The sequence below is a fragment of the Rhinoraja longicauda genome, chromosome 22 (assembly GCF_053455715.1).
Source record: "Rhinoraja longicauda isolate Sanriku21f chromosome 22, sRhiLon1.1, whole genome shotgun sequence".
In the NCBI taxonomy this organism is placed as follows: Eukaryota; Metazoa; Chordata; class Chondrichthyes; order Rajiformes; family Arhynchobatidae; genus Rhinoraja; species Rhinoraja longicauda.
This window is the reverse complement of record NC_135974.1, coordinates 35,088,075-35,114,197: the sequence shown is the minus strand read 5'-3', so window position 1 is coordinate 35,114,197 and position 26,123 is coordinate 35,088,075. Positions and strand designations below refer to the sequence as shown.

The following is a 26,123-nucleotide window of genomic DNA, read 5'->3' as shown; positions in this document are numbered from 1 at the left end:
GCAGAAATAAATGAACTGATGACCGCTCGACATTCTTTGACGATCACTCAAATTATTTATCAACTCCAGGAAAATAGGACAGGTTTTTGGGTGCTCTTGTGCCAAGCGTGAAACTCTCTCCCATTCCACATCCCGTGATGGTGTCATGCAACACTTGTGAGAGTCGCACAAAGTCGTAATTTAACTTCACTGCAGAGTCACAAGACTTAAAATAAGTGCTTTTTATTGAGCGATCAGACAAAGCAAAATTGAGTAGAATGTAGGCAGTGTGACTCTGGACAGACTTGGCATCTGTGTCCCAGCCCAAGAGTGAAGCCCCTTTGTGGACATTCTTTGCCCTTTACAAATTGAAATTGGGAACTTAAATTTAGTGTCAGTAAGGAGAGGAATATTTGCAAAAATTGGATTTCTTTCCCTTTGAAATTTCCTGATCATTTCCAGAAAATTTTAAAACTTGCAGTTTTGCTGACTGGATGATGTTAAGTTTTTTTTAAATTTCACTGTTTTAAAAACTTTCTCTGACTGCGTTATGTTAACTTTTTTTAATTTTACAATGTTATCGAGGAAGTGCAGGAGAAAAGAAACGCAGTTTTCCAAGTATTTCTTTATTTTCTGACGCTGAATTTAAGTTCCCAATTTAACATGTTTTGTGGGCTTTTTGGGAGCTGCAATTTAAGAGAAAACTAGACCAAGTGAACCCGTTGGGACCAAATCTTTCCTGCTTTGGTGCAGCACCCTCTCCTCACCCCCTCCCCTCTCCCTCTCCCCCTCCCCCTCCCCATCCCTCCACCCCCACTCCCCTCCCCCCTTCCCCTTCCCCCCCATTCCATCCCCCTCAGCCCACCCCCTCCCTTCCCCCCCTCCCTCCCTAGGAGATAGATTTAAACTTTAAAATGTGAATAAATTACATTTCGATTTCAATGAAACGTCTTCCATTAGCACCAAAGGGACGACGGTAAGTAAGGTGGGCCGTAAATAGTCGCGCTACCGTGTACCGTTTTGGCTGTTGTTCAGGAACAAACAAACGAACAAACGAGAGTTTTAGTACATAGATGAAATAACCACTTTCTTGACCCAAAACAAACAAATATCAAATATTTTAACGTTTGATTACCTTTTATATCTGTTTAATGTAATGCTCTCTCCTGAAATTTCATTGTATATTTTGGGCTTTTAGTTTTATTTTCCTGTTGCAAAATCTGAACAGTGCAAAAACAACAAATGGCAAAGGAACTCCAACCAAAACGTTGTTTCTGAAGCAAAGGACTGCAGATGCTGGTTTATACCAAAGATAGACACAAAGTGCAGGAGTACAGGCTAAAGAAGGGTCCCAACCCAAAAGGTCACCCATCCCTTTTCTCCAGAGATGCTGCCTAACCCACTGAGCTACTCCAGCACTTTGTGTCTGTCTAAGAGTTATTTCATTTTAATTTTATCAAGTAAACAGATATGGATTCCATTCCTTGCTGAAGTCAGTCATAGCCATAATTTATACAATAACCAATTTCATGCCTTGAAAGATTGGAGAATTTTGGAAGTACATTATGTGCGTATCTGTAATATAATTAAATCCCAGCCTTTCATGTTTATTCATTAAATAGCGTCCAAATTAGCCTCCTGTCCATATGACACCGTAGAGAAACTTTGTAAATCTCCCCATGTTATCGGGAAAATTCAAAAGCAAAGAAACCCAGTTTTCCAAATATTTCTTTCTGTCCCGACATTAAATTTAAGTTCCCAATTTAAAGTTGTAAAGAACGCAAAAGATTTTGTGTACAAAATCATGAAAGGAATGGATCGGGTCTCTTGCCCAGAGTAGGGGAATTGAGAACCAGAAGACATAGGTTTAAGGTGGCGGGGAGAAAGAATTTATAGGAACCCGAGGTGTAACTTTTTCACACAAAGGGTGGTGGGTGTTTGGAATGAGCTGCCTGAGTAGGTAGTTGAGGCAGGTGCTATTGCAACGTTTAGAAAACATTTAGACAGGTACATGGTTAGGTTTAGAAGGATATACATGGGCCACACTAAGGCAGGTTGGACTAGTGCGGATGGGACATGTTGGTTGGTGTGGGCAAGTTGGTCCAGAGGGCCTGTTTCCATGTTGTATGGATCTATGACTCGATGAGAACATAGAATCTATGCCCATGGTGTTGACTGTTGGGTTAGGACACAGGTGCCAGGTTTGTTCAAAGCCGCACTTGGCTACACTCTATTCAATTTTAAGGTCAGGGGGACAAGATTTAACACAGACCTCAGGGGCAATTTCTTCACGCAGCAGAATCTGGAACGACATATAAGGTCGGGGCAGTGGCACAGCGGTAGACAATAGACAATAGGTGCAGGAGGAGGCCATTTGGCCCTTCGAGCCAGCACCGCCATTCATTGTGATCATGGCTGATCATCCACAATCAGTAACCCGTGCCTGCCTTCTCCCCATATCCCTTGATTCCACTAGCCCCTAGAGCTCTATCTAACTCTCTTTTAAATTCATCCAGTGAATCGGCCTTCACTGCCCTCTGTGGCAGAGAATTCCACAAATTCACAACTCTGGGTGAAAAAGTGTCTTCTCACCTCAGTTTTAAATGGCCTCCCCTTTATTCATAGACGATGGCCCCTGGTTCCGGACTCCCCCAACATTGGGAATATTTTTCCTGCATCTATCTTGTCTAGTCCTTTTATAATTTTATACGTCTCTATAAGATCCCCTCTCATCCTTCTAAACTCCAGTGAATGCAAGCCCAGTCTTTCCAATCTTTCCTCATATGACAGTTCCGCCATCCCGGGGATTAACCTCGTGAACCTACGCTGCACTGCCTCAATAGCAAGGATGTCCTTCCTCAAATTAGGAGACCAAAACTCCACACAATACTCCAGATGTGGTCTCACCAGGGCCCTGTACAACTGCAGAAGGACCTCTTTACTCCTGTACTCGAATCCTCTCGTTATGAAGGCCAACATGCCATTAGCTTTCCTCCCACATTTTATAGACGTGCGGGTTTGTAGGTTGATTGGCTTCTGTAAATTGGCCCTGGTGTGTAGGATGTGAAAGTGGGATCATGTTGAACTAGTGTGCGGGCGATTGATGGTCGGCGTGAACTCAGTGGACCGAAGGGGGAGCAGCTTGGAGGATTCTCTATAGAAACAAAGAAATGCAGATGCTGGTTTATAAAAAAAAAGACACAAAGTGCTGGAGTAACTCAGCAAGGCAGGCAGCGTTTCTGGTGAACATGGTTACTGACATTTCGGGTCGGTTACCTTCTTAAAACTGGAGAAGGGTCCCAACCTGAAACATCGCTGATGCATGTTCTCCAGAGATGCTGCCTGACCCGCTGAGTTACTCCAGCACTATGTGGAGTAATTTCTATTGCAGTATTGACACTAGTTTGTACACTGCTCCATTCAGTTACTTAAACTTGCGTGTGATATCATCTGTGCATTCTGAAGCTGTGAAAAAGAGTTTTCAAACGCTTTTGAATGGACTGTATTATTGTCATTGGGTGGCAGAAAGTCAGGCAGTAACCTTTCACAGTTTTCACCATCAGCTGATGTTCACAAGGTTGCTGGCAGTGCTGTTCTGCATAATTGGCTTGCAGTTATCTGTGTCTGAGTTATGCGGTTGGGAAGACTTTCTTAAAATTTTTATTAAATAATGCACTTAAAACCGATTATTAAAGCTGTTTAAGGAGTTGTATATTTCGTAGGAGAACGCATTTAGATTGCCCTGTTCAAATTCCCATGTTCGATTTAGATGCACCTTTTTACTCAGTGTGAGAAAACATCAGTTTAGTTTAGAGATACAACCCGCAAACAGGCCCTTCGGCCCACCGAGTCCGCACCGACCAGCGATCCCCGCACACTAACCATTTAAGAATAAGGGGTAGGCCATTTAGAACGGAGATGAGGAAGAACTTTTTCACTCAGAGAGTTGTGAATCTGTGGAATTCTCTGCCTCAGAAGGGAGTGGACGCCAATTCTCTGGATACTTTCAAGAGAGAGTTATATAGAGCTCTTAAAAATAGCGGAGTCAATGGATATGGGGAGAAGGCAGGAACAGGGTACTGATTGTGGATGATCAGCCATGATCACAGTGAATGGCAATGCTGGCTCGAAGGGCCGAATGGCCTCCTCCTGCACCTATTGTCTATTGTCTATTAACACTACCCTACACACACTAGGCATAATTTACATTTACACCCCAAGCCAATTAACCCCAAAAAACGTGTATGACTTTGGAGTGTGGGAGGAAACCGGAGCACCCGGAGAAAACCCAGGCAGGTCACAGGGTGAACGTACAAACTTCGTGCAGACAGCACCCGTGGTCAGGATCGATCGCGGGTCTCTGGCGCTGTGAGGCTGCAACTCTACCGCTGCACCAGCGTGCCGCCCCGTTTGGGAGCTCAGTGCTCTGCATGACAGTGTGTCCTGGAGCTGTAGCTGATCAGCGTTCAGCAGCAGGCAGCATCCTTCATCAGCACAACGCAAAGCCAGAGTCTGCTATTTATGCTTAATTATTAATTGTTTATTTCAGCAGTCGCTGTGACTGTGGAGGTATTTGGTGCACGCTGCAGTTTTTTTCCCAAGTTGCAGAAATCCACAGAGAGTGGTATGGATTTCTTTCAGATGCAAAGGCTTTTGCGTAAATTAGTAGCTCCAAACAATGAGAAAAGGACACAGAGTGCTGGAGTAACTCAGCGGGTCAGGCAGCATCTGTGGAGAACATGGATAGGTGACGTTTCACAGAGTGCTGGAATAACTCAGCGGGTCAGGCAGCATCTGTGGAGAACATGGACAAATGATGTTTCAGGTCGGGATCTTCCTTCAGACCGAAAAAGGGTCCCAGCACTTGTGTGGCGGTAGAGTTGCTGCCTTACAGCGCCAGAGACCCGGGTTTGATCCTGACTACGGGTGCTGTCTGTACGGAGTTTGTACGTTCTCCCTGCGACTGCCCGGGTTGTCTCCGGGTGTTCCGGTTTCCTCCCACACCCCAAGGGCGCACCAAATATTACTTATTTTAAAATTTTCCTTTTGCAAAAAATGGCAAATGTGAGGTAGAATATTTGTCAGCTTGATTAAATTCAGCTTGTTTAAAAGTAGTTAACATGGTCCACATCTACAATTGAGATAATAACTTTTCTTCCTTGTTTTTTTAGGCCAACATGAAAAATGGTAAGAAACCTGTCGTGATAATCTTGGCAACATCCCATGAAACCTGCATTCAGAAAACTGCAATTAGTGAAAAACCGAAGGCATTTGAGAACTCGAAAGCTAATTTTTATATTGAATGGAACTGAAGGTAAGGAACTGGACACATTTTGTTTTACATTTAATCTTTTTAAGATCAACTAAATTTAAACAGCACAGAGGTTTTGCCCTGAGGTTAAAGATTTAAACCAACAAATCACTGTACATGGCTCAATTGTAATCATGTATTGTCTTTCCGCTGAATGGTTAGCCCGCAACAAAAGCTTTTCACTGTACCTCGGTACACGGGATAATAAACTAAACTGAACTCCAAAACTGAACTACGAAAAAAAAGCTAAAACATCACCAGCCACCAAACGTCAACACAATACGCTGCAGTGTTCACAAATGGAAATCCGACTGGATTTTCCCCAGGATGGACTGATCAAAAGCGAGCGGGCATAACTTTAAGGTGAGAGGGACAAAGTTTAAAGGAGATGAGCGGGTTTTTTACACTGAGGATGGTGAGTGCTGGAACGTGCTGCCGGGCTGGTGGTGGTGGAGGCAGATGCAATAGTTCAGTTCAGTTGAGTTTATTGTCACGTGTACCGAGGTACAGTGAAAAGCTTTTGTTGCGTGCTAACCTGACAGAGGGAACACCACGCATGATTACAATCGATCCATGTACAGTGTATAGATACATGTTAAGGGAATAACGTTTAGTGCAAGGTAAGGCCTGTAAAGTCCAATCAAGGATAGTCCGAGGGTCACCAATGAGGTAGATAGTAGTTCAGCACTGCTCTCTGGTTGTGGTGTTTACGTGACTTGTGGATAGGCACATGGATATGCAGGGAATAGTGGGATATGGATTATGTGCAGACAGATAAAGGTTGTAAGAAGGAACTGCAGATGCTGGTTTAAACCGAAGGTAGACACAAAAAGCTGGAGTAACTCAACGGGGCAGGCAGCATCTCTGGAGAGAAGGAATGGGTGACGTTTCAGGTCTGAAGAAGGGTCTCAACCCGAAACGTCACCCATTCCTTCTCTTCAGAGATGCTGCCTGTCCCGCTGAGTTACTCCAGCACTTTGCGTCTATAAAGGTTGGTCTAGCACCATGTTCAGCACAGACATTGTGGGCCGAAAGACCCGTTTCTATGCCTTACTGTTTCAAATGTTCCATGTACTCAGCCATTAAGTTTTCTCCCTTTAAAGAAATGTTCCTAAAATCAGTCAATACATTACCATTACCAAAGCATGTAATTGGGCCTGTTAATGCATCACGTTTTCAAAGCTTGGTGTCCGTGTACTTAATTATACACTAAATGTGAGTTGACATTTTCTTTTGATAAACCCATTTTTACATATTTTTCATTTTGAAAAAAAGGGCTTACTTAAATAGATTATAGCAGTGTTATTTTACTGATAATTACATTGATTCTTTGATTCTAATCATCCATCTTATGATATGCTGTAATACAATGGCTCTGAAATTATCTTGCAAGGCCCTGCCACACTCACACTAACTGTGACTGCCTGGAATTAATTTCCATATTATTTTCATTGTGGTATTAATTCCTTGGAGATAAATATCTCACTACAGTAATGATGGGAGGCATTTCCAGTTTTGTTGCATTCATATCCCTAAACAGTTGGACAGGTACATGGATAGGACAGGTTTGGAAGGTTATGGACCAAGTGCAGGCAAGTGGGACTAGGGTAGCTGGGACATTGTTGGCCGGTGTGGGCGAGTTGGGCCGAAGGGCCTGTTTCCACACTGTATCACTCTATGACTCTATGACTATCCCACAAAGTAATTTCAAGACAATGATTTTCATTAATAAATCTAAATATTGCAGATGCTGTAAATCTGAAATAAAAATAGTGTGTGTGTCTGCTAAAAATAGTGTGTGCCTGCTGACTATTCCCGACATGTTCTTGATTTTATTTCACGGCATTTTATACTACTTAATTGAGTCTGGAAACTCTGTTGCAAGGAACTGCAGATGTTGATTTACAAAAGGAAAGACACACAAAGTGCTGGAGTAACTCAGCGGGTCATACCGCAACTCTGGAGAACATGGATAGACCACATTTCAGAAAGATTCCACCTTTCTCCTGATCCGAAACGTCACCTATCCACGTTCTCCAGAGATGCTGCCCAACCCGCTGAGTTACTTCAGCACGACGGCAGAAATTTTAGGTTTAGGTTCATTATTGTCAGATATACAGTGAGAAGCTTTGTTTTGCATGCAGTCCAAACAGGTCATATGTACCTGGCATAGATATAAGCAAGTCAAACTCAAGTACAATGTCGTACAACATTAAGTTTAAATGTATTTTGTTACCAAAAGCAGAGTAGTAATTTTTGATTTGAGTCAAATCTTTAAGTGTTGATGCTCGTTTAAAACATTAGTAATTTATTCATAACTAGGTGCCGTTGTTACAGAGGGCAAAAATGTCATCTTTCCATCAGTGGTTCAGTTTATCAAGTTGTCTCAGACTGAACGTTGCGAATATGTGTCAGCGATTTTGTAAAATTGAAGATAAATCTGTTGGGTCGAAGCATAGGGAATGATAAAGTCTGTTGAAGCTGACCTGCCTACCCAACAGCACGGGCTGTCTAGCCCTATAACAGGGCTCGGCGTTAGCAGAGAGGTCTGTCTGTCAGGCAGAAGCTGGTGAATTTGGCAATGGACCAGCCAGCAAGAGTGCGAGAGGAGCTGGCTTATTGAATCAGTTCGTACATTCTAGCGGTGATCCACTTTCACAGCACTGCGCTTATGCCAGCATAAGAAGCTACTTGTACGGAATTAACACAGTAAATTCAGTCGTAACTGTGCATTAAAAGGTGAGTCATGTTATTTTTCGTTTTGCCGGTGTTGGTGGATTTGATTGTCGGATTGGACCAGCGGATTTTGTCAGGGATAGTCCTTGATCCTCGGCTCTCCATAATGTGACATACATTCACAGAATGTACCGAGAGATTGTAAAGAGTGCATTTTGACTGGTGTTGCCGTGCTAGTTTAAGCTGCAATGTTGGTTTCAGTAAGCGCAGTCCGACAACTTTGATTTAACGTTCATCTATTTTTTTCCTACACTCCTGCTTACAAAGCAGCCTAGGCAGTTTCAATGTAACAGTTTATCATTGGCAATTACTTGTAAAACAATAGCAACGTGAGCTGTGTGAAAATTTAACTTGCTCGATTCCATGGAAGTTGACAGATAGGATTGAACAGTTGAACAGATTTAGTTAAAGAGCAGTTTTCCTTTACAAATCACAAATAGGATTAAACATAGAAACATAGAAAATATGTGCAGGAGTAGGCCATTCGGCCCTTCGAGCCAGCACCGCCATTCAATGTGATCATCGCTGATCATCCAAAATCAGTACCCCGTTCCTGCTTTCTCCCCATATCCCTTGATTCTGTTAGCCCTTGATTCCACATTCCATATCCCTTGATTCCGAATTGTCAATAACAATTTTTACTATGTGTGGTAAAGAACTACAGATGCCGGTTTGATCAGTCTGAAGAAGGGTCTCGACCCGAAATGTCACCCATTCCTTCTCTCCAGAGATGCTGCCTGTCTCGCTGAGTTACTCCAGCATTTTGGAGTTTTTTTTATTTTTTACTATGCTCCCCCAATTTAGGATGTAGATTTTTAAGGGTACTTCAAATCGGGAAATGTTGTCGCAGGCAATCCTTACGACAGTCATGTATTTCCGAAGATTGTAAGGAAGGAGCTAAACACACTTGCCTCGTGTGGTAGACAAGGGAATATCTCATCAGGCAACACATGAAACTGCAGGTGCTGGAATCTTCAGTAAAACACAAAGTGCTGGAAGAATCCAGGGACCCAAGGAACTGCAGAAGGACTTCCTAGTGTGAAGAAGGGTACTGACCCGAAACTTCATCTGTCCATTCTCTCTTCAGATGCTGCCTGACCCACTGACTTCCACCAGCACTTTGTGTTTGGGGACACAAGTTCATACATTATAGGGGCAGAATTAGCCTTTTCGGCCCATCAAGTCCATTCCCCCATTCAATCATGACTGATCTATCTTTCCCTCTCAACACCATTTTCCTGCCTTCTCCCCATAACCCCTGACATCCGTACTAATCAAGAATCTATCTATCTCTGCCTTAAAAAATATCCATTGACTTGGCCTCCACAGCCACCTGCAGCAATGAATTCCACATATTTACCACCCTCTGACTAAATAAATTCCTCCTCATCTCCTTTCTAAATGTACGTCCTCTTTTTCTGAGGCTGTGCCCTCTGGTCCAAAGCTCTCCCACGAGTGGAAACTAGTGCGGGAGGTGTTCCCTGCCTGAAGAAGGGTCCCGACCTGAAATGTCGCCTGTCCATTCCTTCCACAGATGCTGCCTGACCCGCTGAGTTCCTCCAGCACTCTGTGTTTTGATGAATATTTAATCACAGCTCCTTCGCTCTGACTTGCGTTTTGTGATCTACACGAGAAGCTTTGTGCAGCTGTCACTGACAGAAATACTACTACTGAAATGAACAAAATATCGCAGGGCACTTCAAAAGGATTCGAGCGTTGAAGTTGCTGCTGATGGTACAGTGGTGTGAGATCGCACGCCTCCAGATTCAGGGACAGCTTCTTCCCAGCTGTTATCGGACAACCGAACTGTCCTATCACCAAGTAGAGAGCAGTCCCGATCTATCCCTCCCCCACCCAAGTCGCACCAGCTTCTCGTTTTCACCCAACAGCCAACAATGCCCTGTTTCCTTTATCATCGTTACTTTTTTGCAGATCTGTCATTCATTGTTCTTTATCTCTCTACATCGTCGTCTATAACTCTCGTCTCCCTTATCCCTAACCAGTCTGAAGAAGGGTCTCGACCCGAAACGTCACCCATTCCTTCTCTCCTGAGATGCTGCCTGTCCCACTGAGTTACCCCAGCTTTTTGGGTCTATCTTCGGTTTAAACTAGCATCTGCAGTTCCCTCCTACACATCTAGACCCACGAACTATCTTAATTGGACTTTGAATGACTCCACAAAATGCTGGAGTAACTCAGCGGAACAGGCAGCATCTCTGGAGAGAAGGAATGGGTGACGTTGCGGGTCGAGACCCTTCTTCAGACTGATATCAGTGGAGTGGGCGGGGCAGAGATAGAATGTAGTCGGAGACAGTAAGACTGGTGGGAGAACAGGGAAGGGGGAGGGGATGGGGAGCGAGGGAAAGCAGGGGCTATCTGAAGTTAGAGAAGTCAATGTTCATACCGCTGGGGTGTAAGCTGCCCAAGCGAAATATAAGGTGCTGTTCCTCCAATTTGCGCTGGGCCTCACTCTGACAATGGAGGAGGCCCAGGACAGAAAGGTCAGATTGGGAATGGGAGGGGGAGTTGAAGTGCTGAACCACCGGGAGATCAGGTATGTCTGCAGGGAGATTTGCAGTTATTTCCTACACATTTTACTTGACTTTATCTTGCACTAAATGTTATTCCCTTTCCCCTGCATCTGTGCTCTGTGTCAGGCTCGATTGTAATCATGTACAGTCTTTCTGATGTCTGGATAGCACACGACAACAAAGCTTTTCACTGTACCTCAATGCACCTAACTTTAAACTAAACTAAACTAAATTACTGGCAAATGCAGGTTAAATGACCAAATAGTAACGGCTGTGACCAGTGGCTCTGAAATGGACAGCAGGAATTCACCTTTCCCCAGGTAAGTCAGTCTGTAAAGTTTTTTAAAAAACTGCAGATGCTGGAATCTTGCGTAGAAAACAAAGTGCTGGTGTAACTTAGTGGGTCAGGCTGCATCTCTGGAGAACATGGACAGGTACAAAGTGCTGGAGTAACTGAGAGGGTCAGGCAGCATCTCTGGAGAACGTGGACAGGTACAAAGTCCTGGAGTGAGGGCATGCAGCGTAGGTTTACTAGGTTAATTCCCAGAATGGCGGGACTGTCATATGTTGAAAGACTGGAGCGACTAGGCTTGTATACACTGGAATTTAGAAGGATGAGAGGAGATCTTATCGAAATGTATAAGATTATTAAGGGGTTGGACACGTTAGAGGCAGCAAACATGTTCCCAATGTTGGGGGAGTCCAGAACAAGGGGCCACAGTTTAAGAATAAGGGGTAGGCCATTTAGAACTGAGATGAGGAAAATCTTTTTCAGTCAGAGAGTTGTGAATCTGTGGAATTCTCTGCCTCAGAAGGCAGTGGAGGCCAATTCTCTGAATGCATTCAAGAGAGAGCTAGATAGAGCTCTTAAGGATAGCGGAGTCAGGGGGTATGGGGAGAAGGCAGGAATGGGGTACTGATTGGGAATGATCAGCCATGATCACATTGAATGGCGGTGCTGGCTCGAAGGGCCGAATGGCCTCTTCCTGCACCTATTGACTATTGTCTATTGAGTAACTGAGAGGGTCAGGCAGCATCTCTGGAGAACGTGGACAGGTACAAAGTGCTGGAGTAAATGAGAGGGTCAGGCAGCATCTCTGGAGAACGTGGACAGGTACAAGGTGCCGGAGTAACTGAGAGGGTCAGTCAGCATCTCTGGAGAATGTGGACAGGTACCTGCACTTCCTCTGACTGCACGTGCACATAGGTCTTGAGTTTCAGATGTTGGTGCTTCCACAACAGACCTCTGCTGCTCCTCACATGGAGTTAGTCAGTGAAACCCAGACGTGTTCGGTTCCTCAGCACTAGGGAATGTTAAGAGAGGCTGTGACTAGGATCAGGGTCCATTACAATTCATCTAACGCCACAGTGGCTCCACAGGTCCTTATAATGCTGCAACTTCCTCAGAAGCTTGCAGTGTCTCGGAATGCTGATGACTAGTCCATTGAGCCTCTACGGGATCGCGCTACATGGCACGCAGGTTGCATCATGCCCTGGTTCGCCAACTCCAACGGCCAAGAATTATGAAGATACAGAGTGGTGGACACTGCCCGGTCCTTCACAGAGACTGACACCCCCACCATCGAAGGTCCATCACGGAGACTGACCCCCCAGCCATCGAAGGTCCATCACAGAGACTGACACCCCCGCCATCGAAGGTCCATCACAGAGACTGACACCCCCACCATCGAAGGGATCTACAAGAGGCGCTGCCTCAAAAAGGCTTCCAGCCGTGGGGAATTCTCTGCCACAGAGGGCAGTGGAGGCCAATCCATTGGATGAATTTAAAAGAGAGTTAGATAGAGCTCTCGTGGCTAGTGGAATCAAGGGATATGGGGAGAAGGCAGGCACGGGTTACTGATTGTGGACGATCAACCGTGATCACAATGAATGGCGGTGCTGGCTCGAAGGGCCAAATGGCCTCCTTCCTCCTGCACCTATTTTCTATGTTTCTATGTTTCTAGCATCATCAGAGACCCGCTCCACCCTGGCCACGCTCTCATTCCACTCCTCCCATCGGGAAGATGGTGCAGGGGTCTGAGAACTGTGACTTCCAGGTTCAGGAACAGCTTCTCTCCCAACAACCATCAGGCCATTGAACATTGCATGGTGGCGCAGCGGTAGAGTTGCTGCCTTACAGCGAATGCAGCACCGGAGACTCAGGTTCGATCCTGACTACGGGCGCCGTCTGTACGGAGTTTGTACGTTCTCCCCGTGACCTGCGTGGGTTTTCTCCGAGATCTTCGGTTTCCTCCCACACTCCAAAGACGTACAGGTATGTAGGTTAATTGACTGGGTAAATGTAAAAATTGTCCCCTAGTGTGTGTAGGATAGTGTTAGTGTGCGGGGATCGCTGGGCGGCGCGGACTCGGTGGGCCGAAGGGCCTGTTTCCGCGCTGTATCTCTAAATCTAAATCTAATGCACAACACCAACCTCAGCAACTATGAACCAATGCACTGTCCTTGGCTGCACTACCAACTTTGTGTTTTGCATTAGTATTAGTTATTAATTTATTGAATTAAAAAATATATATATATATTGTCTGTACCTGTGACAAGACTGTAAGTAAGAATTTCTTTGTCCCATTTGTCCTCTTGGTTCTCTTGAACTGAAAGCACATTTAACTGCTTAAAGAATAATATTCAGCACAAACTTCTCAGTTGAGTATATTTTCCACAAATCAGGATTCTTTGGATGTCTTATAGCAATAAATAATTCAGAAGCATTCAGAATATTTGCAAAAAGATTGTTGGAAATTTTGTTTTTGTTACTGATCTGCAAGTGACTTGTTAAGTGCAATTTCACAAGAGGAGTAAAGTCAAGAGCGTTTTATCGTCCTATGTCTTGAAACGGAACAATTAAAGTCTTCCTTGCAGCAGCACAACAGGTATGTAAAGACAGTACTCTGTGGATACCATAATAAACCACAGAAAGAAGTTTGATATCTAAAACCAGCAATATAATGCAAAGCAACAACAATGACAATGGAATGTTGGCCTTCACAACAAGAGGAGTTGAGTATAGGAGCAAAGAGGTCCTTCTACAGTTGTACCGGGCCCCGGTGAGACCGCACCTGGAGTACTGTGTGCAGTTTTGGTCTCCAAATTTGAGGAAGGATACTCTTGCTATTGAGGGCGTGCAGCGTAGGTTCACTAGGTTAATTCCCGGAATGGCGGGACTGTCGTATGTTGAAAGGCTGGAGCAATTAGGCTTGTATACACTGGAATTTAGAAGGATGAGGGGGGATCTTATTGAAACATATAAGATAATTAGGGGATTGGACACATTAGAGGCAGGAAACATGTTCCCAATGTTGGGGGAGTCCAGAACAAGGGGCCACAGTTTTAGAATAAGGGGTAGGCCATTTAGAACGGAGATGAGGAAGAACTTTTTCAGTCAGAGAGTGGTGAAGGTGTGGAATTCTCTGCCTCAGAAGGCAGTGGAGGCCAGTTCGTTGGATGCTTTCAAGAGAGAGCTGGATAGAGCTCTTAAGGATAGCGGAGTGAGGGGGTATGGGGAGAAGGCAGGAACGGGGTACTGATTGAGAGTGATCAGCCATGATCGCATTGAATGGCGGTGCTGGCTCGAAGGGCTGAATGGCCTACTCCTGCACCTATTGTCTATTGTTTATTGACACCTCCTTCATGTTCCGAGTGCAATTTAGAGTTTAGGTTTAGTTTATTGTCACGTGTACCGAGGTACAGTGAACAGCTTTCGCTGCGTGCTATCCAGTCAGCGGAAAGACAATACGTGATTCCAATTGAACCGTCCACAGTGTACAGATACATGATAAAGGGAATAAAGTGAATGACGTTTAGTGCAAGGTAAAGCCAGTAATGTCCGATCAAAGAGAGTCCAAGGATCTCCGATGAAGTCGATAGTAGTTCTGGACTGCTCTCTAGTTGTGGGTCGGATGGTTCAGTTGCCTGTTCAAGGCAGTTTGTAGTTCGGAGTTTAGTTGGAGTTTGTCGTGTTCAAGAGCCTGGTGGTTGTTGGGATGATCAGCCATGATCACATTGAATGGCGGTGCTGGCTCGAAGGGTCGAATGGCCTCCTCCTGCACCTATTGTCTATTGTCACTGTTCTTGAACCTGGTGGTCACGGTTTTCAGGCTCCTGGACCTTCTTCCCCGCGGCAGGAGTGAGATGAGACCGTGGCCAGGGTGGAGGTGTGGGTAGGAAAGAAACTGCGGACGCTGGTTTAAATCGAAGGTAGACACAAAACGCTGGAGTAACTCAGCGGGACAGGCAGCATCTCAGGCGGGAAGGAATGGGTGGTGTTTTCGGGGTCGAGACCCTTCTTCAGACTGAGGTGTGTGCGTTCATCTGGAACACTGTCCCACCCCTTGTTCTGGAGAGCAACTCCGCGGAGGTTTAGAACCAAGCATTTACTTTTCTCCGCATTGAACTGTTGCCACGATCCAGCATTTCAGGCATGGATGACACACAGGAGTGGGAATTCACAGCCCTGCATCCACCAAATTAAACAGATGGAAAATAATATGCTGCAAGCAAGTTCCCTCTCTCAGCATCTGTTCACGTTGAACAGTAATCTCCAATTAGGGGGCATCGTGGAATCACCCACTCTTTTCACAAGTAAATATCAGACGCATTTCTAAATGTCCCCCTCAGCACTTTTGTTCGTTCAGTAATAGTATTGTTTGTATTACCTAGCTATTAATATTTAATTAAAGATATGCTATGAAATGTTTCATTCTAGAAATTTGGCGCAAAAACAATGTTAGCATTTTCAGTAGTTCAGTTTAGTTCAGAGATACAGCGCGGAAACAGGGCCTTTCGGCCCACCGGGTCCGCGCCGACCAGCGATCCCCGCACACTAACACTATCCTACACCCACTAGGGACAATTTTTACATTTACCAAGCCAATTAACCTACAAACCTGTACTTCTTTAAAGACTTTTTTTTTAAAAGTCTAATTTCTTAGTTGTGTTGGTGGCCAATTAACAAACCAATCTGCACGTCTTTGGAGTGTGGGAGGAAACCGGAGCACCCGGAGAAAGCCCACGCAGGTCACGGGGAGAGCGTTCAAAACTCTATACAGACAGCACCGGTAGTCAGGATCGAACCCAGGTCTCTGGCGCTGTGAGGCAGCAACTCTACCGCTGCGCCACCGTGCCACCCTAGTTGTCAGGAGGTTGCCTGTGAGAGGAGGAATCCCATCTGTGCCCACCTACTCTCAGACCTGTTCATCAAAAAGTGGAAGGTTGGTCGAGACTTTTGCGTTGTGGCAGAGAGCATCGTGGTATCATGTGGTCTAGAAACATAGAAACATAGAAAATAGGTGCAGGAGTAGGCCATTCGGCCCTTCGAGCCTGAACCGCCATTCAATATGATCATGGCTGATCATCCAGCTCAGTATCCCGTACCTGCCTTCTCTCCATACCCCCTGATCCCTTTAGCCACAAGGGCCACATCTAACTCCCTCTTAAATATAGCCAATATATATCTAAAAACAAACTTGTCCAACCATGAAAGGTCACAAGGGTGAACGCGTAGAGTCACAGACCGGCACCACATGAGAACAGGCCCTTCGGCCAAACCTGCCCATGCTGACCAAGATGCTCCATCTACGCCAATCCCATCTGACCGCGTTTTGGCCCGTATCCCTCAAATCTTTTCCCTACCCATGTACCTTTCCAAACGGCTTTTATATATTGTTATAGTACCTGCCTCGACGCTATCTGGAGCTACGCTCCTGGTGGGGTCACCCATGGCTGTAAGGTCGAGGGGGAGGTCCCTGACAAAGAGCGATCCAACCAAGACCTCAACGGTGGAACAGGCGGAGGGTGACGGCTGACTTTAGTGGAGCGTCACAACGGCTGGGAAGGCGGATGGATGAAGGCTGCAGCAGAAAAGGGTCCCCGGTCATCTTGGACTCCACGCCACTGGATCCTGACCCAGATCTGTCAAGGACCATGTGGTGGCTGTCTGTGCACCAGTCTCCCCACGTTAAACAAAGTCACGCACAGGCGTCCGACCCTATGGAGAGGACAGTCACACTCGCTTCCAGTGACCGCTGGTGATGAATACCTGCCGCAACCACCTCCGCTGACAGCCCGTTCCATTTATCCACCGCCATCTGTGTGAAAAAAGGTGCCCTCAGCTTCCCATTTTAAATCTTGCTCCTCTCACCTTGAACCTATGTCCTCTGGTTCTTGATTCCCCTACTCTGGGTAAAAGTCTCTGTGCATTTACCCTCTCTATTCTCCTCATGATTCTATGCACCTCTATATTAGATTATTGCTCATCCTCCTGCACTTCAATAAATAAAGTCCTAGCCTGCCCAACCTCTCCCTATAGAGCTGGCAACATCCTTGTAAATCTTAAGGTAAAAAAGAATAGGAGTAGAATTAGGCCATTCGGCCCATCAAGTCTACTCCGCCATTCGATCATGGCTGATCTACCTCTCCCTCCTGCCTTCTCCTGCCTTCTCCCCATAACCTCTGACACCTGTATTGGAATCTATCTATCACTGCCTTAAAAATATCCACTGACTTGGCCTCCATGTGGCAAAGAATTCCACAGATTCACCACCCTCTGACTAAAGAAATTTCTCCTCCTCCTTCCGAAAAGAATGTCCTTCATTTCTGTGGCTGTGGCCTCTGGTCCTAGACTCTCCCACTAGTGGAAACATCCTCTCCACATCCACTCCATCCAAGCCTTTTACTATTATCTTCTCTGCAATCTTTCCAGCTTAACAGCATCCTTTGCTATAACAGAGGAGAAATCCCACCTCCAGTGCCATAGTGAGGCCCACCGGAAATTGGAGGAACAGCACCTCATATTTTGCTTGGGCAGCTTGCAGCCCAGTGGTATGAACATGGACTTCTCCAACTTTAGATAGTTCCTCTGTCCCTCTCTTCCCCTCCCCCTTCCCAGATCTCCCTCTATCTTCCTGTCTCCACCTATATCCGTCCTTTGTCCCGCCCCCCTGACATCAGTCTGAAGATGGGTCTCGACCCGAAACGTCACCCATTCCTTCTCTCCTGAGATGCTGCCTGACCCGCTGAGTTACTCCAGCATTTTGTGAAATAAATACCTTGCTATAACAGAGTGTAGTTGATGGTCACTGGACTGCATAATATTTTCTCCAAAGGGTTCCTTGGATAAAATATGTTTAATACTCTGGTGTTTGAATGTTTTAATCCGGTTTAAACCGTTAATCTTTAATTTTAGACTTTGGAGATAGAGTGCAGAAACATGCCCTTTGGCCCATTAAGTCTGTGCCGACCAGCGATCACCCCGCACATCAACACCAATCTACAACACTCAGGACAATTTACAATTTTACTGCAGACAATTAGCCTACAAACCTGCACGTCTTTGGAGTGTGGGAGGAAACCGGAGCACCCGGAGAAAACCCACTCAGTCACAGGGAGAACGTACAAACTCCTTAGAGACAGCACCCGTAGTCAGGGTCGAACCCGGGTCTCTGGCGCGGTAAGGCAGCAACTCTACCGCTGCGCCACCGTGCCACCCCCTTCCAAAGTATCTACCAAGGCTAGCAAACTTGATAGGGCTTTTGAAAGGGCCCTCACTTTCCTACATTTTATTGCCTAGATGCACGGTCTCTTGCCCAGAGTAGGGGAATCGGGGACCAGAGGACATAGGTTCAAGGTGAAGGGGAAAAGATTTAATAGGAATCCAAGGGGTAACCTTTTTACACAGAGGGTGGTGGGCGGATGGAACAGAGGAGGTAGTTGAGGCAGGGACTATCCCATCGTTTAAGAAACAGTTAGACAGGTACATGGATAGGACAGGTTTGGAAGGATATGGACCAAGCGCAGGCAAGTGGGACTAGTGTAGCTGGGACATGTTGGCCGGTGTGGGCGAGTTGGGCTGAAGGGCCTGTTTCCACATTGTATCACTCTATGAGTCTATGGCAGTATCCAAGTTATCTTGCACATTGCATCAAGGTATTTATTTCACAGAATGCTGGAGTAACTCAGCAGGTCAGGCAGCATCTCAGGAGAGAAGGAATGGGTGACAATAGACAATAGGTGCAGGAGGAGGCCATTCGGCCCTTCGAGCCAGCACCGCCATTCAATGTGATCATGGCTGATCATTCTCAATCAGTGCCCTGTTCCTGCCTTCTCCCCATATTGCCTGACTCCGCTATCCTTAAGAGTTCTATCTAGCTAACTCTTGAATGCATTCAGAAGGGTCTCGACCCGAAACGTCACCCATTCCTTCTCTCCTGAGATGCTGCCTGACCTGCTGAGTTACTCCAGCATTTTGTGAAATAAATACCTTCGATTTGTACCAGCATCTGCAGTTATTTTCTTACACTACTGGTACATTGCATCAAATCATCGAGATTCTGGATCAGTGCTCTTCTGGAATTAATCCTCAAACCCACACAACAAGCACATCAATTGGAAGTAAATTTGGTCTGTGTCAGTATTTATACTGCACACGTCTCCTACACATTTATTGGGCAACCTTATCCAGCTGGGTAACTTATGCTGTTATAGTGTTGCTGAGTTGGTTGTGAATTCATTCAATGGAATGAGTAGGAGAATCAAGTACCAGCAGAGAGGGGAGAACTTTAATAGGAACCTGCGGGAAAGAAAACTGCAGATGTGCTGGGCCTCACTCTGGCAGTGGAGGAGGCCCAGGACAGAAAGGTCCGATTGGGAATGGGAGGGGGAGTTGAAGTGCTGAGCCACTGGGAAATCAGGATGGTTAAGAAAGACTGAGCGGAGGCGTTCAGCGTTCAGCGAAACGATCACCGAGCTTGCACTTGGTCTCGTCGATGTAGAGAAGTTGACACCTGGAACAGCGGATGCAGTTGATAGTGAGCGGAGGTGTTTAATAGGAGCCCGAGGGGCAACTTTTTCATTCGGAGGGTGGTGGGTACGTAGAACGAGCTGCCAGCAGAGGTGGTTGAGGCAGGGACCACAACAGTATTTAAAAAACCCTCGGACAGGCACACGGATGGGCAAGGTTTGGAGGGAGTTGGGGAGAACATGGGGAAATGGGAACAACTTAGATGGGTATCTTAATCGGCATGAAGGTATTGGGTCAAAGGGCCTGTTTCCCTGCTTATGTCTCGGCATCACATTCAGCACGGACATTGTGGGCCGAAGGGCCTGATACTGTGCTGTACTGCCCAATGTTCTATGTAATAAAACCTGTCCTGAAGGTTCTGGAACTCCCCTTGCGCCGATCCTTCTGGGTAAGAAGGAACTGCAGATACTGGTTTAAATCGACGATAGACACAAAAAGCTGGAGTAACTCAGCGGGACAGGCAGCATCCCTGGAAAGAAGGAATCCAGAGAGACTGCCTGTCCCACTGAGTTACTCCAGCTTTTTCTATCCTTCTGGGTTCTGCGTTACTGGACAACCTTGCCGACAGATTCACTTTCTCTACAAATATAGGCTCATGGGTTCAAATCCCACTGGAGCCACTTCGGGACCTGAATTCAATGACACTCAGAGTGGAAATGTCAAGGGCTAGAGGTTATAGCTTTCTGGTGAGAGGAGCAAAGACGATATGCAGGGGCATGTTACTTAACACAGGACGGTGGGAGCCTGGAAGTGGCTGCCAGGAGTGGGGGTGGAGGCAGGTATGGTCGCGGTGTTTAAGAGGCTCATTGATAGGCACATGGCTTTGCAGCAATTGGATGGGCCGATGAGGTTAGTTTCATTGTATCCTATTGCACACTGACATTGTGGGCCAACTGAACTGTTCCTGTGCTGTAACCTTCCTGCAATAAAAATGAACTGCAGATGCTTTTTTACACAAAAGATGGACACAAAATGCTGGAGTAAATCAGCGGGTCAGGCAGCATCTATTTAGAAAATGGATAGTTGATGTTTCGGGTCGGGGCCCTTCTTCAGATTGGAACAGGTGCAAGGTGGCACAGCGGTAGAGTTGCTGTCTTACAGCGCCAGAGATCCAGTTTCGATCCTGACTACGGGCGCTGTCTGCACGGAGTTTGCACGTTCTCCCCGTGACCTGCGTGTGTTTTCTCCGGGATCTCCAGTTTTCTCCCACACTCCAAAGACGCACAGGTTTGTAGGTTAATTGGCTTGGGTATAATTGTAAATTGTCCTGAGTGTGTGTAGGATAGTGTTGGTGTGCGGGGATCGCTGATCGGGGTGGTCTCGGTGGGCCGAAGGGCCTGTTTCTGCCATGCATCTCTAAACTAAACTAAAAAAGGGTTCCAACCCGAAACGTCACCTATCCATTTTCCCCAGAGATGCTGCCTGACTCGCTGAGTTACTCCAGCACTTTGCGCCTGTACTTTTCTATGTTCTATCTTAAATAAAGAGCTGGCCTCGGGTTCAAAGAGTAGAGTCAACTGTTCACAGCAAACCCAAGTGGCTCAGTCATGCTTTTAAGGGACGAAAATCGACTGTACTTACCTTTTATGTTCCGAACCCGATCCTAAGGCCACGCCAACACAATTGGTTCTTCACTGCTCTCTAAAGCTAGCCGATTAAACTAATTGATCGTATCAAACACACTACAAACCCACAAGCTCTTTTTTTTTTTACAAATGCAATCTCTCATCTTCAGTGACATCCTAAAAGAATCCTAAAAGTGGAAGATTCAGCCTTAATGGTTTAAAGTATGTGATTTGCTTCCTGTCAAACGGCTCAGGATTCATCTTCTGGGTGACAATTTCCTCGGTAAAAGTAGACAAACCTATTTATTTTAAATCTGGTCTGAAAACATAATACAAATGAGCTATTGCTGCACTTATGGTCACGCAGAAACTCATCACCGACCAATAATTGACTATTTGTTCCTATAACTTTATTTCACTTTTTATTAGTTGAAAATTACATTTTTTTTTTTCATATTGTAACTTGAACATTAGCGAAATGATCATATCCCAAATGTGGTGCATAGATCATAAGATTAATCTTTGGAGAGGTCCAGCAAACTGTATAACTATCCGGCTCGCTGTCTGCATGTAACATTATTTTGAAACTGTGCGTGACCAGTTTGGAGTCATGGAGTCATTCAGCACGGAAACAGGCCCTTCAGCCCAACTGCTCCCTAGTAACATAGAAAACAGGTGCAGGAGTAGACCATCCGGCCCTTCGAGCCAGCACCTCCATTCAATGTGATCATGGCTGATCATTCACAATCAGTTCCTGCTTTCTCCCCATAATCCCTTGATTCCGTTAGCCCTAAGAGCTATATCTAACTCTCTCTTGAAAACGTCCAGTGAATTGGCCTCCACTGCCTTCTGTGGCAGAGAATTCCACAGATTCACAACTCTCTGGGTGAATTTTTTTTTTCCTCATCTGAGTCCTAAATGGCCTACCCCTTATTCTTGAACTGTGTGACCCCCCTGGTTCTGGACTCCCCCAACATCGAGGAACATTTATCCTGCATCCATGCACCTCCTTAGTCCAGGTTAACTAGGATGCCCCCTCTATGCTAGTCCCATTTGCCAACATTTGGACCCTTCCCCACTAAACCTTGCCTATCCATGTACCTGTCAAGTGTCTTTCAAATGCTGTTATTGTACCTGCCTCAAATATCTCCTCTGGCATCTTGTCCCATACACTACCATCCTCTGTGTGAAAAAGTTGTTCCTAGGGTTCCTATTAAATCTTTCCCTTCTCAGCTTAAACATATGTCCTCTGGTTCTTGATTAAATCTTTCCTACATTGTGTTTTTGCAGTAAAATAAAAAAAAATTCTCGATGCTATGCAGTTGAAAAAACTTGTGTTTAAAAGGCACTATATTCACATTGACACGCAAGTAGAGCTGGGTGACAAGATTTGTAGGAATATAACTGCAGATGCTGGTACAAACTACAAAGATACTGGGTGACAAAGTTTGTTTCTGCCGATGACTGATGAAGTTGGGGAGGAGCAAGGTTCTTTCCCCATGACAATAGAAGCAGGAGGAGGCCATTCGGCCCTTCGAGCCAGCACCACCAATCAATGTGATCATGGCTGATCATTCTCAATCAGTACCCCGTTTCTGCCTTCTCCCCATACCCCCTGACTCCACTATCCTTAAAAGCTCTATCTAGCTCTCTCTTGAATGCATTCAGAGAATTGGCCTCCACTGCCTTCTGTGGCAGAGAATTCCGCAGATTTACAACTCTCTGACTGAAAAACGTTTTTCCTCATCTCAGTTCTAAATGGCCTACCCCTTATTCTTAAACTGTGGCCCCTTGTTCTGGACTCCCCCAACATTGGGAACATGTTTCCTGCCTCTAACGTGTCCAACCCCTTAATAATCTTATACGTTTCGATAAGATCTCCTCTCATCCTTCTAAATTCCTTCTAAATGACTTTGTAAACAGAAGCAAGGATTTGGTTGATTTGGGTGTGTAGATCACTTGGTACTTTTCAGGTGGAAACGAGGATCTGCAGATGCTGGTTAACCAAGGAAAAACACAGAATGCTGGAGTAACTCGACAGGGTCGGGCAACATCTCTGGAGAAGATGGATGGGTGACATTTCGGGTCGGGACCCTTCTTCAGGCAATTTTTCGGATTTTTCAGACAGAATCAAAGACATCAACATTGACTCTCCTTACAACAATCAGTCTGAAGAAAGATCCCAACCCAATAGGTCACCAGACTATTTCCTCCAGAGATGCTGCCTGACCCATTGAGTTACTCCAGCATTTTGTGTCTTTCAAAAATACCAATCTTTTATTACCAATTTATAGTTGTATGCGGGCATAATTTACACTACATAACTGCCAATTCTTCTTAATTCTAAATCGACAACTCAAATTGGTTCTTTTATTATTCAGCTCTAAATTTTGTCTTGTTCGCATTTCTTATTTGAAAGTACTATTCAGTTGAAAGTTTTATTTTAACAATGACTTTGGAAAACCATCGTGGTTCTATAACAGGCAAGTATGGTCATTTTTTACACATCTAGAACTTATACACAGACCAACTGATTTTGTTGGTGTTTGTCATGAGAGGAATATTTTTGACACGGAAACCCACAAAAAAACACTTCAAATGCTAATCTGGGCGTTTAATACTATTGCATCAAGACGTACTTTCCAATTTAACCTGTTAAGACCATAAGACATAGGAGCAGAGATAGGCCAGTTCAGTGCAGTTCAGTTTGTTGTCACATGTACCAAGGTACAGCTTTTGTTGCATGCTAACCAGTCAGCGGAAAGACAATACATGATTACAGTCGAGCCTTTCACAGTGTAAACATACACGACAAGGGAATAACGTTTAGTGCAAGACAAAGTCCGATCAAAGATAGCCCGAGGGCCACCAATGAGGTAGATCGTAGTTCAGGACCACTCTCTAGTTGTGGTAGGATGGTTCAGTTGTCTGATAACAGCTGGGAAGAAACTGTCCCTGAATCTGGAGGTGCCCATTGAGTCAGCTTCACCATTCAATCACGGCTGGTCTATTTTATCCCTCTCAACCCCGTTCTCCTGCCCATGACCTTTGACACCCTCACTAATCAATAGTATGCAAAACAAAGATTCTCGCTGTCTCTTGGTACATGCCACAATAATTTAGTTTCGTTTATTGTTGCGTTTACTGAGGTACAGTGGAAAGCTTTTGTTGTGTGCGAAATAAACCTCAATGTACAGGGTGATTATCTTGTATAATGAGCAGGTGCTAATAGAACAGAATGCTGTAGCACAGGAACAGGCCCTTCGGCCCTTGAATTCTATATTGGGCATGGTGTCAATAGACAATAGAACAATAGACAATAGACAATAGGTGCAGGAGTAGGCCATTCGGCCCTTCGAGCCAGCACCACCATTCAATGTGATCATGGCTGATCATTCTCAATCAGTACCCCGTTCCTGCCTTCTCCCCAATTGTCAAGGCCAAGCCAATCTCATCTGCCTGCTGATAATCCATATCCCGAATTTCTCTGCATAGTTTATTAAAACTCCCAAGTATTGGCGGCTCGGTGGCGCAGCAGTAGAGTTGCCGCCTCACAGCGCCAGAGACCTGGGTTCGATCCCAACTACGGGTGCTGTCTGTATAGAGTTTGTACGTTCTCCCCGTGACCTGCATGGGTTTTCTCGAGATCTTCGGTTTCCTCCCACACTCCTAAGACGTACAGGTCTGTAGGTTAAATGGCTTGGTATAAATGTAAAAATTGTTCCTAGTGTGTATAGGGTAGTGTTAATGTGCGGGGGTCGCTGGTCGGTGTGGACTCGGTGGACCGAAGGGCCTGTTTACACTTTGTATCTCTAAACTGCACTAAACTAAAGTACATAATGTCAATGTGTGTTTCTACGTTATTTTAATATCACAGTATGTGGTGCTTCAAATCTTTTGATTTCATGAATTATTTTCAGCTTCTCATGTGACCAAAGATGTGCACAACAATATCAACAGCCACTCAGCAAGGTGAGAAAAGATTTTGTCTTCAAATTGTCTTCAGAGAACAAAATATTTCACTGTTCATTATTCGTTGTGCTGCTGCCTTGGTCTGGGAATAATATAGAAGCCAGCAATCATTGGCTTATTTTAAATCTCATTCCATATTTATTTATTGAGACTGCAAGCAGCACTTTAAAAATGCATTAGTGGCACCCTCCGAATACTTCAAAGGAATGAAGGTGAGGGTCGAGATTCATTTACTTTGCTTTGTGCTTTGAAATAGAGTGTTGTCGTGTAAAATATTTAGCGTGAGAAATGGGAAATGATATTCAGAAGCTCGAGCTTGAAAACAAGGTGACAATTTGGGGACATATTCAGTTCGTGGGCAGTTAGAATCATCGCCACGATAAATATCCATGCGTGGCCCAGCTGAATAATTGATGCGCTCGGGAAAGCCAGGGTTTTTCTTTTTTTGCAGGAAGTGGAGATTGTACGAACACTGGGTCTTTGTGTCAATCCCACAGCTGGCTGCTCTGTGCTAACAGAGGTATTTTCCTTCGTCTTAACTCCTTATACAAATTCACACATCCTCCCCCCCGGTGCTCGACAAAACATCACTTGAACTTGGAAACTAGTTTTTAAAGTTATCAATGCGCGATGAATTGACTTTATATCTGAGGATTTACATCAACACTACAGTTCACGACAACCTGCTCAATGTTTTTGGCAGATGAGACAAATAAAGAAAACACTATAAGTATTCAGAGTATGTTTTGTGCATTGGGCGACAGGATAGAATAGTAAGAGAATTTAAATTCAGATGGACGGGAAATGTTGCCTAATACGCAGCCTATGATAAAATGCAATGAATTTGCAGATGGAAGATAACAGAGAACTCTCTGCAAAAGGCTACTAAAGAACCATTAAGTTGGGTTTTAGTTTCAACTAGACCAAGTGGGCACATACCTCTCCTTCATTGGTGCAGCACCCTCTCCTTTCCCCCCCTCCCCTCTCCCCCCTCTCCCCCCTCCCCTCCCCCCCTCCCTCCACCCTTGGTCCCCTTCCCCTCCCCCCCTTCCCCTCCTCCCCCATTCCATCCCCCTCAACCCCCCTTATCCTCACTCCTCACCCCTCCCTCCCTCCCTCCCCCCATCCCTCCACCCCCTCCCTCCCCCCCGTCCCTCCCTAGGAGATAGATTTAAGCTTTAAAATGTGAATAACTTTAAAAATATAACACCGATTTC

General features: G+C 45.3%; 1 protein-coding gene across 1 annotated transcript in view; it reads left to right on the top strand.

Annotated features, from left to right (window-relative positions):
* The first annotated feature begins 7,985 nt into the window (after positions 1 to 7,985).
* The window catches only part of myt1b (myelin transcription factor 1b), a 140,527-nt gene continuing 122,389 nt past the window's right edge, over positions 7,986 to 26,123 (top strand). The window contains exons 1-2 of the mRNA XM_078419123.1: positions 7,986 to 8,029; positions 24,855 to 24,906. Of these exons, the coding sequence (XP_078275249.1) occupies positions 24,873 to 24,906 (34 nt within the window). The 5' untranslated portion in view covers positions 7,986 to 8,029; positions 24,855 to 24,872. The remainder of the gene's footprint in view (positions 8,030 to 24,854; positions 24,907 to 26,123) is intronic.